General features: G+C 44.7%; 1 protein-coding gene across 2 annotated transcripts in view; it reads left to right on the forward strand.

Annotated features, from left to right (window-relative positions):
• Positions 1-13,733, forward strand: part of LOC136627971 (clathrin heavy chain 1-like) — an 88,007-nt gene that overhangs the window by 33,692 nt on the left and 40,582 nt on the right. For both annotated transcript variants that reach the window (XM_066603526.1, XM_066603527.1), the window contains exons 3-6: positions 5,626-5,894; positions 7,698-7,859; positions 12,747-12,860; positions 13,127-13,300. In XM_066603526.1, coding sequence (XP_066459623.1) covers positions 5,626-5,894; positions 7,698-7,859; positions 12,747-12,860; positions 13,127-13,300 — 719 coding nt within the window. The remainder of the gene's footprint in view (positions 1-5,625; positions 5,895-7,697; positions 7,860-12,746; positions 12,861-13,126; positions 13,301-13,733) is intronic.

The raw sequence follows: 13,733 nt of genomic DNA on the forward strand, positions 1-13,733 counted from the left end.
ATAAAGGAAAACTAAAAAAAAATGTAAATGGAGCATAATTGAGCTTTAAATATTTGGATCTATGCTTTAATTTTAGGGGATTTAATATTCAACTATACCCTACTAAAATACTAGATATCGCAACCTAAAAATGTTAAGCTGCCAACATAAAGATCAAATTCAGCTGATCTCCCTGCAACTCGGTAACCAAAAAAACTAGCAACCTGTATTCTGCAGTTAATCTCACCACTGTCCTGCTGTATATTCTTCAGGTGAATGCACACTGGTAAGATTTCCCACAGAATTTCTGCCCGTGTATGCTACCATAGGATGGCATTGGTTTATCTAATCCTATGCAGGCAGCCGCGATTTTACCGCATGAAAACTCTCGTGGTAAACCAACCGCGGCATGTCCTATTTCTGTCCGAGCCTCGCAGAGGCCCGCAGCAAAACGTCACCGCTGACGCATCGGCGCCAGCCGGCGCAGAACAGAGAGAAGACGCCGATGGAGGGGAGCCGTGGGTTGTATCCCTCTGCGAGAATTCTCGTCCGTTTGCAATCACCCTTGTTTTACATGTTTTCACTTAGTTTCACCAAAGGTAAACACCAGTCATAAATGTGTATAGTGTTCCTTCTAAATATTTGTCGCTATTGAGCCCGGAGGTAAAGGTTCGTCTACTCGGGCTATTGAGCCCGGAGGTAAAGGTTCGTCTACTCGGGCTATTGAGCCCGGAGGTAAAGGTTCGTCTACTCGGGCTATTGAGCCCGGAGGTAAAGGTTCGTCTACTCGGGCTATTGAGCCCGGAGGTAAAGGTTCGTCTACTCGGGCTATTGAGCCCGGAGGTAAAGGTTCGTCTACTCGGGCTATTGAGCCCGGAGGTAAAGGTTCGTCTACTCGGGCTATTGAGCCCGGAGGTAAAGGTTCGTCTACTCGGACTGATCGGGAACAAACCTTTATATGCCTGATCATTAAACTATGTAAATATGTCAGAAATCAGTTGACAAATGAGCAAATGCTTGTTTGTTGCTCGATTTATATCGTCTATGTAGGCTAAACAATGCTCACTTGTCTGCATGACCTCTCCGTGTGCAAACAGAAGAGGTGCTGTTGACAAATGCAGTCCGTATGGGGGTACAAGTTATCGTATTAACCATTGTCTTCATGCTAGCGGTCATCTGCTGCTTGTAGGCTGCAGTAATTGGTTTCGACAGACATGCTATAATTTCAATTGGCAACTCTAAAATAGGCGATCCATATACTTATCAAATATTGCAGTGTATTGCCAACATTATTTGCCATAATTGGCTAGGGTAGTTAAAGGGGATGTCCTAGTATTCAAACTTTTTTCTTTCTTTTCTTTAATTGCTGGGCATGGCATAAAATGGACAATACTCTCATTTCTTCAGCCCCTCTGGAAACAGGTAAAGGGCTCCAGCTGCCAGTATGTATGTCCTGTGGAAGTCAGGTGACCACTGCAGCCAATCAGACGCAGCGGCGGCACTGTTCTGAACTCCTGGCATCATGGCAACCAGGATATGAGCACTGATGCCAGGAGTTCAGATGGTGATGCTGGAGCCTCTGTCTGTTGTCACCTGACTTCCGCTTAACATGCATACTGGGAGCCGGAGCCCTTCAGCTGTTTCCCGGGGGCTGAAAGTGGGTGAGAATTTTTTTCTTATTTTTGAAAGTAGGACAACCCATTTTAATGAGTTTATGGTAAAAATCCTGTGGTTCAGTGGAGTTATGTCTGCAACCCTAGTAGTCTAGGGCAGTGAAGGGGTTAATATCAGTATGCCTGGTGGTCTATGGCATAAAAAGGATTAAAGTTGTATTACTAGTGTCCTGTGGTTTACTTGCCCTTCCAGGCTTCAGCATTGCCCTTTACCAGGAATGCTGAGACTACAATGGACAGACATTCCCCTCCCGCCTCCCCTCCACCCTGTCTGATTGCTCCACATGGTTCCCACTCACACAGACTATCCATGCCCCCATGTGTTTTTTGTTTTAATACAAACTGCCCCTAGTCATTCTTTCTTCCTTGACTCTTTTTGCTCCCCACAGTCCTTCCTCTCTTATACGGACTGCTCTCCTATGCCTCCCTCACACAGGCTGCTCCCCATGGTTCCCCATCACTCTGACTGCTCTCAATGGGCGATGCGTTCCGAGGAATGCAAAACTATTGGACATTTTTTTTATTGGTGTTTCTCTGAGACTAGATCAGTGTTTTCCACCTGAGCTTTTTACATATTTTATTGCTGATTTTAAATCTATTATATTTTGTTTTAATAACTCATTATGGCTTTTAAGCATTTTATGTTTTTGAAATAATTTTCCTCTGGAGTATTTTTCTTCACAGTGTCTGGTTAGCGGCTATAGATTTTTACAACCAAGTGAATAGTCTGTAACCTTGGCCACATTAAATGACTGACAGTGCCCCGATGTGTAGGGAATGCATTTTATTTAGCTCCAGTATGGAGTCCCTCAGCAGGTAGGGTTAGGCTTGGGTCACGTTGCTGCATTATTTCCATGATGGGATCTCTCTTCGGCCTGCTGCTTCCTGGGTCGGAGCCAAATTCCATTGAATACTCTTGGTAGAAAATTCTTTTCATGTTTCGAAGACTAGCAGGGAGGTGCTCCTGGAAATTTTTTTTTTTTAAATTTTGGGACCTAAAGCTGCACGTGATGTAGATTAATGCCAAAGTACATTTATACTATAGTGAAGTGGAAGTATGTAATGCGCACTAATAGCTGGGACGTGCCGAAATGTCTACCTCGTCCCAAATATATTAATTTCATGCCATTATTCAAGTAGATAAAATACATTGGCCAGGCCTTCCCAAACCTGCATACAGGACTCAAAGATTTAGTAAATATACTAATAAAATGATCTTACCCTGTTTCCCCGAAAATAAGACGCGGTTTATATTAAGTTTTGCTCCCAAATATGCGCTACGTCTTAATTTCAGGGGGTGTCTTATTTCACCGCGGCAAATCAGTCTGTGGCCGCTAATCCCTCAATTGGCCAGCTTTGTGGACGAAATTTCTCAGAAATCTCGTTCACATGGGACAGCAAATCTGTCATGGCAAAGCTGGGAGAAGCCGGTGTTGTGGTTCGGATTCACCGGCCACAGAAACGGAAAAGCGTGCGGCCAGGTCGCTTCAAAACAAGTGGCTGAGTGCCGTGGGTTTTGAAGCAGCGCTTTCCCGGCAGAAATCTCGCTGTTTATCGCTGTGGCCAAACCGCGAGATTTCCGCTGGAAATACGCTCTGTGAGAACCCAGCCTTAAGAATCACACACAGGCTGCCTGACACACACAGAGCCATAAAAAAATAAGGGCTGTAAAGTAACGTACCTGTCTGCAGACAGAAGTTCCTGTACCACTTGTAAGCAGGGATGGTATTGCAGCTTCCGGCCACCAGGGGGAGCTCATCACAGCAGACGTGTACAGCAGGAACAGAACGTACAGTATGGACTTTTCCAGCCAGCAAGGGGAGCTCACAACAGCACACTCGTACAGCACAGCAGGGACAGGATAACAGCAGACTGTCTGCAGATCTAGCTATACATCTGGAGGTAGGAGACAACGGCGATGGCAGCAGGGGACGGGCCTCTTGACTTGCCTGCACACTTTACTATGCCTTATTAGCGGGAGTGCCTTATATTTGGGACTTCTGCAAATGTCTTACTGTGTCTTACTTTCAGGGGGTGCCTTATTTTCGGGGAAACACAGTAATTTGCTTAGGGTGATCAGTCAGACTCCAACTTCTAGCTTTCTGATGCAAGTTACAGAATGTAATAAGTCGATTGGTTGCTACGGTTAAAAGCTCCACATTTCGTCTGCATTGCTTTTCCTTCAGTGTAAATGAAATAAGTGCTCCGAATGAACGGTGAACGAGAAGTTGTTCACTTTTTGTTTGTTGTCCAGTTTCTGCAGCAGTAAACGCATTGAGGGATCAGAGGTGTAAATAGGCTGCCATTAACTTGGCTGCTTACTGTAAATGGAAGTGGGCAGGCCAGACCGATCCCTGGTCCACTCTGCTGCCATTCACTAGCGATAATCGTTTGTCATCTGTGTCAGCAAGTGACAACATCTGCGCCGTATAACTATTATATGTAACTATAACGCACAGACTTGAAGTGCAGAATTGGTCTAGGTTGGCGCTCCTCCCAGGAGGGCTCTGTATACACAGGATAGTGAAACTTTAAAATGCGTGACGCACAAATCTGATCTAGATGGGGTGGTCATCTTTACGAAAGAGGTATTTTTTAATTTTTTTATTTTTTTTTGTAGAGGTTTCGCTGTATAGTCTCCAGCCACCCCTGCCTCTATAATAGAGCTTTTGATAAGACTTAAAGGGGTTGTCCCGTGAAACAAAGTGGGTCTATACACTTCTGTATGGCCATATTAATGGACTTTGTAATGTACATTGTGCATTAATTATGAGCCATACAGAAGTTATAAGAAATTTTTCACTTACCTGTTCCGTTGCTAGCGTCCTCGTTTCCATGGAACCGTCTAATTTTCAGCGTCTAATCGCCAAATTAGACGCGCTTGCGCAGTCCGGGTCTTCTTCTTTTCTCAATGGAGCTCCGTGTAGCTCCGCCCCGTCACGTGCCGATTCCAGCCAATCAGGAGGCTGGAATCGGCAATGGACCGCACAGAAGCCCTGAGGTCCACCTAGGGAGAAGATCCCGGCGGCCATCTTCAGCAGGTAAGTAAGAAGTCACCGGAGCGCAGGGATTCAGGTAAGCGCTGTCCGGTGTTCTTGTTTAACCCCTGCATCGGGGTTGTCTCGCGCCGAACGGGGGGGGGGGGGGCTGTTGAGAAAAAAACCGTTTCGGCGCGGGACAACCCCTTTAATGGTCAGACAATTTAGCTCACTTAAAAAAAAAAAATTGTGTAGAAATTCTGAGTAAAATTGAAATGCATTTTTGTGCTGGCCTTCCAAGGGCTCACTCACTGTGTATTCGGTCACGTAAAGGCGCTGCTTCTGAACGAAATGTGTGTATTCCCTACATATTTCAGGTTTTTTTTAATGTGTAAATATGTAGGGATTACCAGGGGTGAAGCTAAAGGCTCATGGGCCTGGGTGCAAAAGTTTATTTTGGGGCTCCCCAAGTTCTCTTCCCCCTTAACGCAAAGGTGTAACTTGAAGCCTCTGGGCCTTAATGCAAAACCTCTAACAGGGCCCCCAACTATAATGCTTTATTCATAGTACTGGGCTCCCTAGATGGAGAAGAGAGGCCTTATGGGCCCCCTAAGGCTCCTGGGCCCGGGTGCAACTGCATCTCCTATAGTTACGCCAGTGGTAATCACTACTAATTTACACTTTAAAAAAAAAGCAAGATTTTATATGCTACCATAGACTTGCATGGGAAATTTTGGTGTGTAATACAGACCCAAATTGGAAATGCTGTGATTTTATTTTCCCTCGTGTGCGTGAAAAATGCATGTATAACCACCCAATGCAAGTCTGATTTTTATCTGTGGTACGTGCATAATGCAGAACCAAAGTGTGTGTGTGCGTGCTCTCCTGGATGAGCCGTTGTCATTTATCACTGACTTACTCATTTCATGTTGTGTTTTTAAGGATAAAAAGACCCCTCTGGTATATTTGTTTTGTTCCTTTTTTTTGTTTTTTAGCTGGTAAAACCCTTCAGATCTTTAACATTGAGATGAAGAGTAAGATGAAGGCTCACACCATGGCTGAAGAGGTTATTTTTTGGAAGTGGATATCTGTCAACACAGTGGCTCTGGTAACGGAGACGGCGGTCTACCATTGGAGCATGGAGGGAGACTCTCAGCCACAGAAAATGTTTGATCGTCATGCAAGTCTTGCCGGCTGTCAGATCATTAACTACCGGACTGATGAGCAGCAGAAGTGGCTTCTTCTGATTGGCATCTCTGCTCAGGTATTGCCATCATGTAAATTCATCTCATCACTTTCGTCTTAACCTGGAAAATTCCAGCGGTAAGGCCATATACACATGGACATATGCAATTTTGGTCCATAAAAAATAGTTTTCACTGCATGTGTATTTGTGTTTTTGGTGCGTATGAGTGTTGGTTTTTACACAATCCCAAAGACTTGAACGGGAGATTTTTGTTTGTGATTATATAGACCAAAGTAGGACATGCAGGGATTTTTCTAACTCGGACTATCGGTCTGAGAGAATAAATTGCACGGGTAAATTTAACCCATTCAAATGACTATGTTCTTCTCCCGTGCAAGTTCTGTCCAATTCTGAGATGGACAGAACTTGCACAGGAAGATCACTTATGTGAATACAGCCTTAGGCTTTATTCACAAGAGTGTGTATATCGGCCGTGCTTTCATGCCAATCTGCGTTGCCCATCTGATGCATTGGTTTACAATGCATCAGTTCAGATGGGCATGTTCCCGCGGCGCAAAAGCTTTCACATCAGCCAGGAAAGATGGCTTAGGAACTATCTTCCTGGCCAGAATACAACTGCGGCTCCCATAGACTCCTATGGGAGCCAATGGTAGCTGTCGGGGAATGGAGGTGGGAGGGAGTTTAGCAGCATGTCTGTTAAACTCCCACCCCCTTTCCTCTTTCTCTCTACCCGTTTGCTGGCTGTTTGCAATAGGCGGGGCGGGAGCTAGTTGCTAAGCTCCCGCCTGTCCCACACCCTCCCATTGCTGGCAGCCAACAAGGGGCAGAATCTTGGCACACTAGCTCCCACCCTGTCCTATTCCCTTCCCTTGCCAAGACCCGGCAATAGGGAGGCAGTTTAGCAGAGCTAAACTGTCTTTCCCCTGCCCGATGACAATCTGGGCTCGGAGTATATGCGCCTGACCCGGGCCCTCGGTTGCGCTGTGGCCCTTAGGGGTGATTCACACTAGCATAGCTATTTTTGGTCAGCTGTGTCATGGCCACAGCGCGACCGATAATCGCATGAACGAATGCACAAATCTGCCGTTTGTGTGCCTGTCCAGACGGCCCAGGTCCAGCGCATATACGCCAAGCCTGGATTGTCGTCGGGCATGACAGTATAGCTCTGCTAAACTGCCTCCCGCTTTCCACCCACGACTCAGCAAGGGAATAGGCTGGCGCAGGACAGGAGCTTAGCAACTAGATCCTGTCCCATCCTGCCACCTCCCATTAAAAACAGCCGGCAAGGGGACGAGGGAAGGGGGTGGGAGTTTAGCAGACACTTTGCTAAACTCCCTCCCTTTTCCGGCAGCTAACGTAGGCTCCCATAGAAGTCTATGGGAGCTGCTGCCGTATTCCGGCCAGGAAGATAGTTCCTGTACTATCTTTCCTGGCTGACTTAAAAGCGCACAACCGAAAAACACGCTTGTATGTGCCATCTTGGCAGGGCGCAAATACGCCCATCTTAGCTGATGCATTGTAAACCAATGCATCAGATGGGCAGCGTATATCAGCCAGCCGTAAAAGTATGGCCGATTTTTCTCTCGTGAATAAAGCTATAGACGTTTTCCAGTCTTCAGTTTTATTGGATTCCTCCAATAATCTTTTGCCTATCCAATGATTGTGAGAAGTGAGATCTGCTAGGATAACTTTTTTTTTTTTTCTAATCGCAGCATTTGATACAGGCTTTGATCAATGTGACTACAGACCAGTAAAATGTGTGTAGTTTTTACTGATTTTAAGGTTTATTGCAGTGACCTCCCTTGATGTATATATTTTGGTGCATATTGAATTTAACATCACATTATTGTACTGTTACAGCAAAATCGCGTGGTGGGCGCAATGCAGCTATATTCTGTGGACAGGAAGGTGTCGCAGCCAATAGAGGGCCACGCTGCAGCTTTTGCTGAATTTAAAATTGAAAGAAATTCAAAGCCCTCCACTCTTTTCTGCTTTGCTGTCCGTGGTCAGGCTGGTGGCAAGGTAAGTGAGTCACAAAGACTAAAATATAAGTGATAATCTGTAGGACTTTATTTTTTGAAGCCACCCACACAGAACACAAGTCAGATGGAAGGGAGTGAAGATTAGCTGATTACTACAATTCTATCACAATGGCTCTGTGGTGCTCATTATCAAGGATGTTAGAAGAATGGCACTCTACAAAAAGTGGCATTGTCTTACAAAAATAAAAATCGGTCTTGTTGGCTATTGCAAATCAGTCTTTTTTTCACTCCTTAATGACGTGGCCATTTGCTTCCCATTTCCGCCATCTTTGGGTGCATCTTCTTTCTACGGCACACACACTGCAACAAAAATAACAGGATAACTTTTATTCTATGGCTATGATTACTACGATACCAAATTTATATAGTTTTTATTCTTTTTGCTGTACTACCTTTATTTTCTTCAAAAGAGATTTAATTTTTTTTTAACTTTTTTTTTTTTCTGCTGCCAAATTCTGACAGCTATAACTTTATTTTTCCGTCGACATAGCTGTCCGAGAGCTTGTTTTTTTGCAGGACGTCTTGTAGTTTCTATTGGTACCATTTTGGAGTTTCGTATTACAACTTTTTGATCGCTTTTTATTACACTTTTTCTTGGGGACAGGGTGACTAAAAAGCGCAATTCTGGCGTTTGTTTACCTTTTTTTTTTTTTCCCTGATGACTTTCACCGTGTGGGGTAAATCGGTGCATTACTTTGATACATCAGACGAACACAACAATACCAAATATGTGTTTTTGTTTTATTATTTAGATTCCCTTATTATAAATATGGCAGGAGGTGGTTAACTTTTTTTTTTGTCTGTTTGTTTAATAAAATATTTTTTAAAACTAGTTTTTAAACTTTTTCTTTTTGTCCCCATAGTGGACAAGAACATGCGATTTGGTTTGAACGCTTCTGCAGTATGATGTAATGCCATAGTATTATATTATTATACCGCAATCTGATACACGGCAAACTATCAAAGCAATCTGCAGTGGCAGCCCTGGGGCCTTTCAGATGGCCTCCGGCTGCCATGGCAACCACACAGCAACCCGCGATCTTATCACAGGGGGCAATTTAGGCCCCTTGGACATCAATCGGGACATTTTAAATTCTGCTTTCAACTGGCGGCATTTAAAGGGTTAACCACTTCAATCAGCAGTCCTGTTGTCCTGAACTGTTGCGGGAGGATGTCGGCTGTAAGAAATAGCTGGCGATCGTATTGTATGGCGCAGGATCGACCCGCGATCCCCCTCCATAATACCCTGAACCTCCAGGATGTAACTGCACGTCCTGTAGCGTTAATGGGTTAAATTTTCCTGGAAAATTAAGTGGTTGCTTTGCTAAACAAGGCGAGTCAACTGGACTTCCCTTTGGCTGGATTTCCACAAGGAAAATCTGTGCCTTTTTAAGCAGATAAATGAGACCTAACGAATTAACTTCACAATAATTAAGGGCTCATGTCCACGGGCAAAATATGATTTAGGATCCGCAGCGGATCTCCCGCGTGCGGATCCGCATCCCATAGGGATGCATTGACCACCCGCGGGTAGATAAATACCCGCGGATCGTCAATAAAAGGGATTTTAAAAAAAATGGAGCATGGAAAAATCCGGACCATGCTCCATTTTCGTGCGGGTCTCCCGCGGGGACGGCTCCCGCGGGCTTCTATTGAAGCCTATGGAAGCCGTCCGGATCCGCGGGAGACCTAAAATAGGAATTTAAAGTATTTACCATCCGGCGCGGGCGGAGAAGATCAGCTGTTCCTCACGGCCGCATCTTCCTTGCTTCGGCTCGGCGGATGTGCCCGGCGCATGCGCGCGGCACGTCGGCGACGTGCCGGCGACGTGCCGCCGGCGTCAGGAATTCCTCCGCCGGCCGAAAATGAAGATCCGGCCGTGAGGAACAGCTGATCTTCTCCGCCCGCGCCGGATGGTAAATACTTTTAAATTCTTATTTTCAGCGCTCATGTCCGCGGGGCAGGAGGGACCCGCTGCAGATTCTACATGGAGAATCTGCAGCGGATCTGATTTTCCCCGTGGACATGAGGCCTAAGACTGACACACAAACGTACAACAATTAGTTTCCCTCAATATTGGAATGGTGGTTGTCCTTCAGCAACCCACCATCAGGGTTGCTGGTTACGCTCTCTATAGAGATGAGCGAGTATACTCGCTAAGGCACATTACTCGAGCGAGTGGTGCCTTAGCCGAGTATCTCCCCGCTTGTCTCTAAAGATTCGGGGAGTGGCGGGGAGGAACAGAGGGGAGATCTCTCTCTCCCTCCCTCTCCCCTGACCCCCCCCCCCCCCGCGCTCCCCACCACAACTCACCTGTCACCCGCGCCGGCACCCGAATCTTTAGAGACGAGCGGGGAGCTACTCGGCTAAGACACTACTTGCTCATCTCTAGCTCTCTACTATATCTATTTAGCTGTCGGCTAGGCAGGGCTATCGTGCCTGAAACTATTTTAGACATTGTGTCTCTGACCTAAGTCATTTTAGGATTGACGGACAGTTCTTGTTCTTAGTTCCTATTTAGGAAGGACCTCTGTGCCTGCTACGGGCTTAAATCTGTTGAAGCTCTCAAACTGCTAGCTAAGCGGGGTCATTGTGCCCGAAACTACCTTAGATATTGTTCTTTTTAGCTTTCAGCTTAGTAGAGCTTTTGCACCTATTATTGTAGACTTTGTGTCTCTAACCAAAGACGTTCTTACAACTTGCTGGCAGTTAGGATTGATGGTTCGTTTTCAATCTCTTGGCCCCTAGGTAGGTAGGACTATCTGGCCAGCTATTGGCTAAAGTACATCTGAGTTATATAGCTGCTAGCTGAGTAGGTCATTGTGCCCGCCACCACTTTAGAAAGTGTATCTTTTCAGTTGTCCATCATCGCTGACAGTTAAGATTGATGGACATTCCACAATCCTTCAACTTCCAGTGGGGCAACGTTTGTTGTCTTCCATGAGTTGAAGTTTATTTAGACATGGATATTTGGTTCCTGAAGAACTATGCAAACAGAAACGTGTTGTCATTAACCAGAATTATGTACTAGAAAGAGATATCTAGTCCGTATTCCGTCCTCTTTGCCTATACTAGCTATAGTGGAGCTACTGTAAAGGGACACTATCGCACTAATTGAGGAGGGTCTATCTTTCTAGCCTTTGTAATCCCATCATCTGTAGCATTTAGCAAGTCACATTTTGGGAACACCTAGGTGTTCTTGATTCTTGAAATGACACCAAAAGTATACACTATGTATAAGGGACAGATCTACTCGTTAATGACTTGACACGTTGACTGGTGACTAGTCGTTTAATAACTATTTGTTCCTACTGTTATTGGTGTCTTATAGGGGTCAAATCTCTGAATTGTACCCCTCATCTTGTCCGTTCTTGATTAAACATCCTGCAATAACCCTTCCAATATTGAGGGAAACTACTTGTTATATGTTTGTGAGTCTGTCTTAGCACCGTATGTTTTAATGAATATCTAATAAAGTTGATTTTTAGTGTCTATACTGCGAAGGGCATTACAATTTGACATGGAGCCCTCTGCTCCAGTGAATGTCCATTAAATGTGCCATCTACTTGGTGCCATCTACTTAAATACAGTTCATACAGCTTATGGCATATTGGATGTACTTTTTCTTTAGTGCACCATTTGAGAAATGTGCAACAGTATTTTGCAAAAAAACAAACAAAAAAACTACACAATAATTAACAATGGTCACAAACTATTAAAAGCGGTGCACCTCTTTCAGAAATAGGCTGTTCAGTGCTTGTGCCACTTTTGGAATACAGGTTACACCACTTTTTTGGAATGTTGAGGGAGAATTACAAAGCAAAATGTTGACAATTTGAAACCAATTTCTGCATGAGGGCTCATGTCCACAGGCGGTTTTTCATCACGTATTATGCGTGCGGTGCCCGGTCGCGTAATACATGGTGAATGGAGTCAATGAAATTCAATTGCCTTTCATTGATCCATGCGCATGAGCGTGTAGACAGTGCATCATGTATGGGCAAGAAAAAGACCGCAGCATGCTTTTTCTTGGCGTAACCCACAGCGGGAGCCCTATACTTGTATGGACAGCATATGCAAATGCTGTCAATATGCAATACATTGCGTATAGGTGTTAGTTCATATACAACCCCATTGTGAAACAGTGGGAAATTTTAAAAAAAAGTAACAGAGCTGCGGGCATTAGATAGGCGGGCATGCACAGTACACTCTCTACCCATATGCGTTCTCTGCGACAGAGCCAGCTTTACAAGGCCGGTAAAACACGGCACGTAGGAGCCCTAAAGTAGAGTACACAGTGTTTGCTAAACTTTGTGTGTGGTTTGTTTTGTTTTTGTATGTGTGTTTTTAATGCCCACCTTAGGCTGCCTGTCCACGGGCGTGTTTTCATTGCGTTCCCTGCGGCAATAATCTGACCGCGGGGAACGCAGTGAAAGCTCTCCATAACGTTGCTATGGAGAGCGCTCCCCCCCCCCCCCCCCTTCCTGTCCACGAGCGGAGAATCATTGCGATAGGCTAACAGCGGAGATCCGTCTGCCGGATACTGCAACGCCCGTGGATAGGCAGCCCTAAGAGTTCCGAAAACTGTCTTGTGAAATGGATGTGCTTAAAGTGTGCATGTACACAAGCAATGAGCTGGAATAAAGTGAACACGAGTCTAACAGACCTAGTGAATTGTGTCAAATATCTTCATTGGGAATACATTTTTACGGAACTAACCGAAATTTTATGATGTGTGACTAATATCAAACTTCAAAACCATTTGAATTTACAGAAAAAAAAAAGATAGTTGGAATAACTTGTCAAGCACTTCTTCTCATTTGCATCCTGTATATAGTAAAGCACTGGTTTGTCTGCTTCCATCTAGCTGCACATTATAGAGGTTGGACAGCCTGCCAATGGAAACCAGCCTTTTGCAAAGAAAGCTGTGGATGTCTTCTTTCCTCCTGAAGCTCAGACGGACTTTCCTGTGGCTATGCAGGTACAGGACATAAAAGCGGAATCTTATCACTAGTCGTAAACTGCCTACTTAATTTTTTTTTTAATCCCTTCTATAATCCCAGCTTTATCCCCCTATCTTGTAACACCTTGAATGCCATCCATGTTTTTCTCCATTGATGAGACTTTCCCCCCCCCCTTCTTTTGTCACTTATTATTAGAATGTGGTTTCAGTCATTTTGCACTAAAAATTCATAAAATGGTGTTCTGTATTTATCAGTTATATTTCTATATTGCTGTTTTGTACAGATTGGAGCTAAACATGGAGTGATCTATCTCATTACAAAATATGGCTACATCCACTTGTATGATCTTGAGTCTGGTGCCTGCATTTACATGAACCGTATCAGTGCTGATACCATCTTTGTTACTGCACCTCATGAACCTACCTCTGGAATCATTGGTGTGAATAAGAAAGGACAGGTAAGAATGTCAGTTTTTTTTTTAACAGTGGTATTGTGGAAGGCCGGTCTCACATGACCGGATAGGAATTGCGTATTCCGCTAGCATTTGATTCGTGGTAATACGCGGATCAATCAAATGTGTTTGATTACACTATTCCGTTCACATTAGCTGGTCAGAATTACTTAATCCGCTCGTGAAAAGTACAGTGCAGCAAGTTTTTAACACTGATATCCGTGGCATAAAGCCCATTGTTGCCTATAGTCATGGATATACCCGCAATTACATTGCGTTTGGGCTGCGGGTATTCACGTCATCGCTAAGTGACGGCGCGGGAAATCTAAACACACACAAACGCTGTACTATGCATGACTGTCTGCATGAGTACGCGGTCATTTGCAGTACATTACACAGCCGTATGTAAGGTCATGGCCGGGCTCACAGCTGGAATCCA

Source organism: Eleutherodactylus coqui, chromosome 5, assembly GCF_035609145.1.
Source record: "Eleutherodactylus coqui strain aEleCoq1 chromosome 5, aEleCoq1.hap1, whole genome shotgun sequence".
In the NCBI taxonomy this organism is placed as follows: Eukaryota; Metazoa; Chordata; class Amphibia; order Anura; family Eleutherodactylidae; genus Eleutherodactylus; species Eleutherodactylus coqui.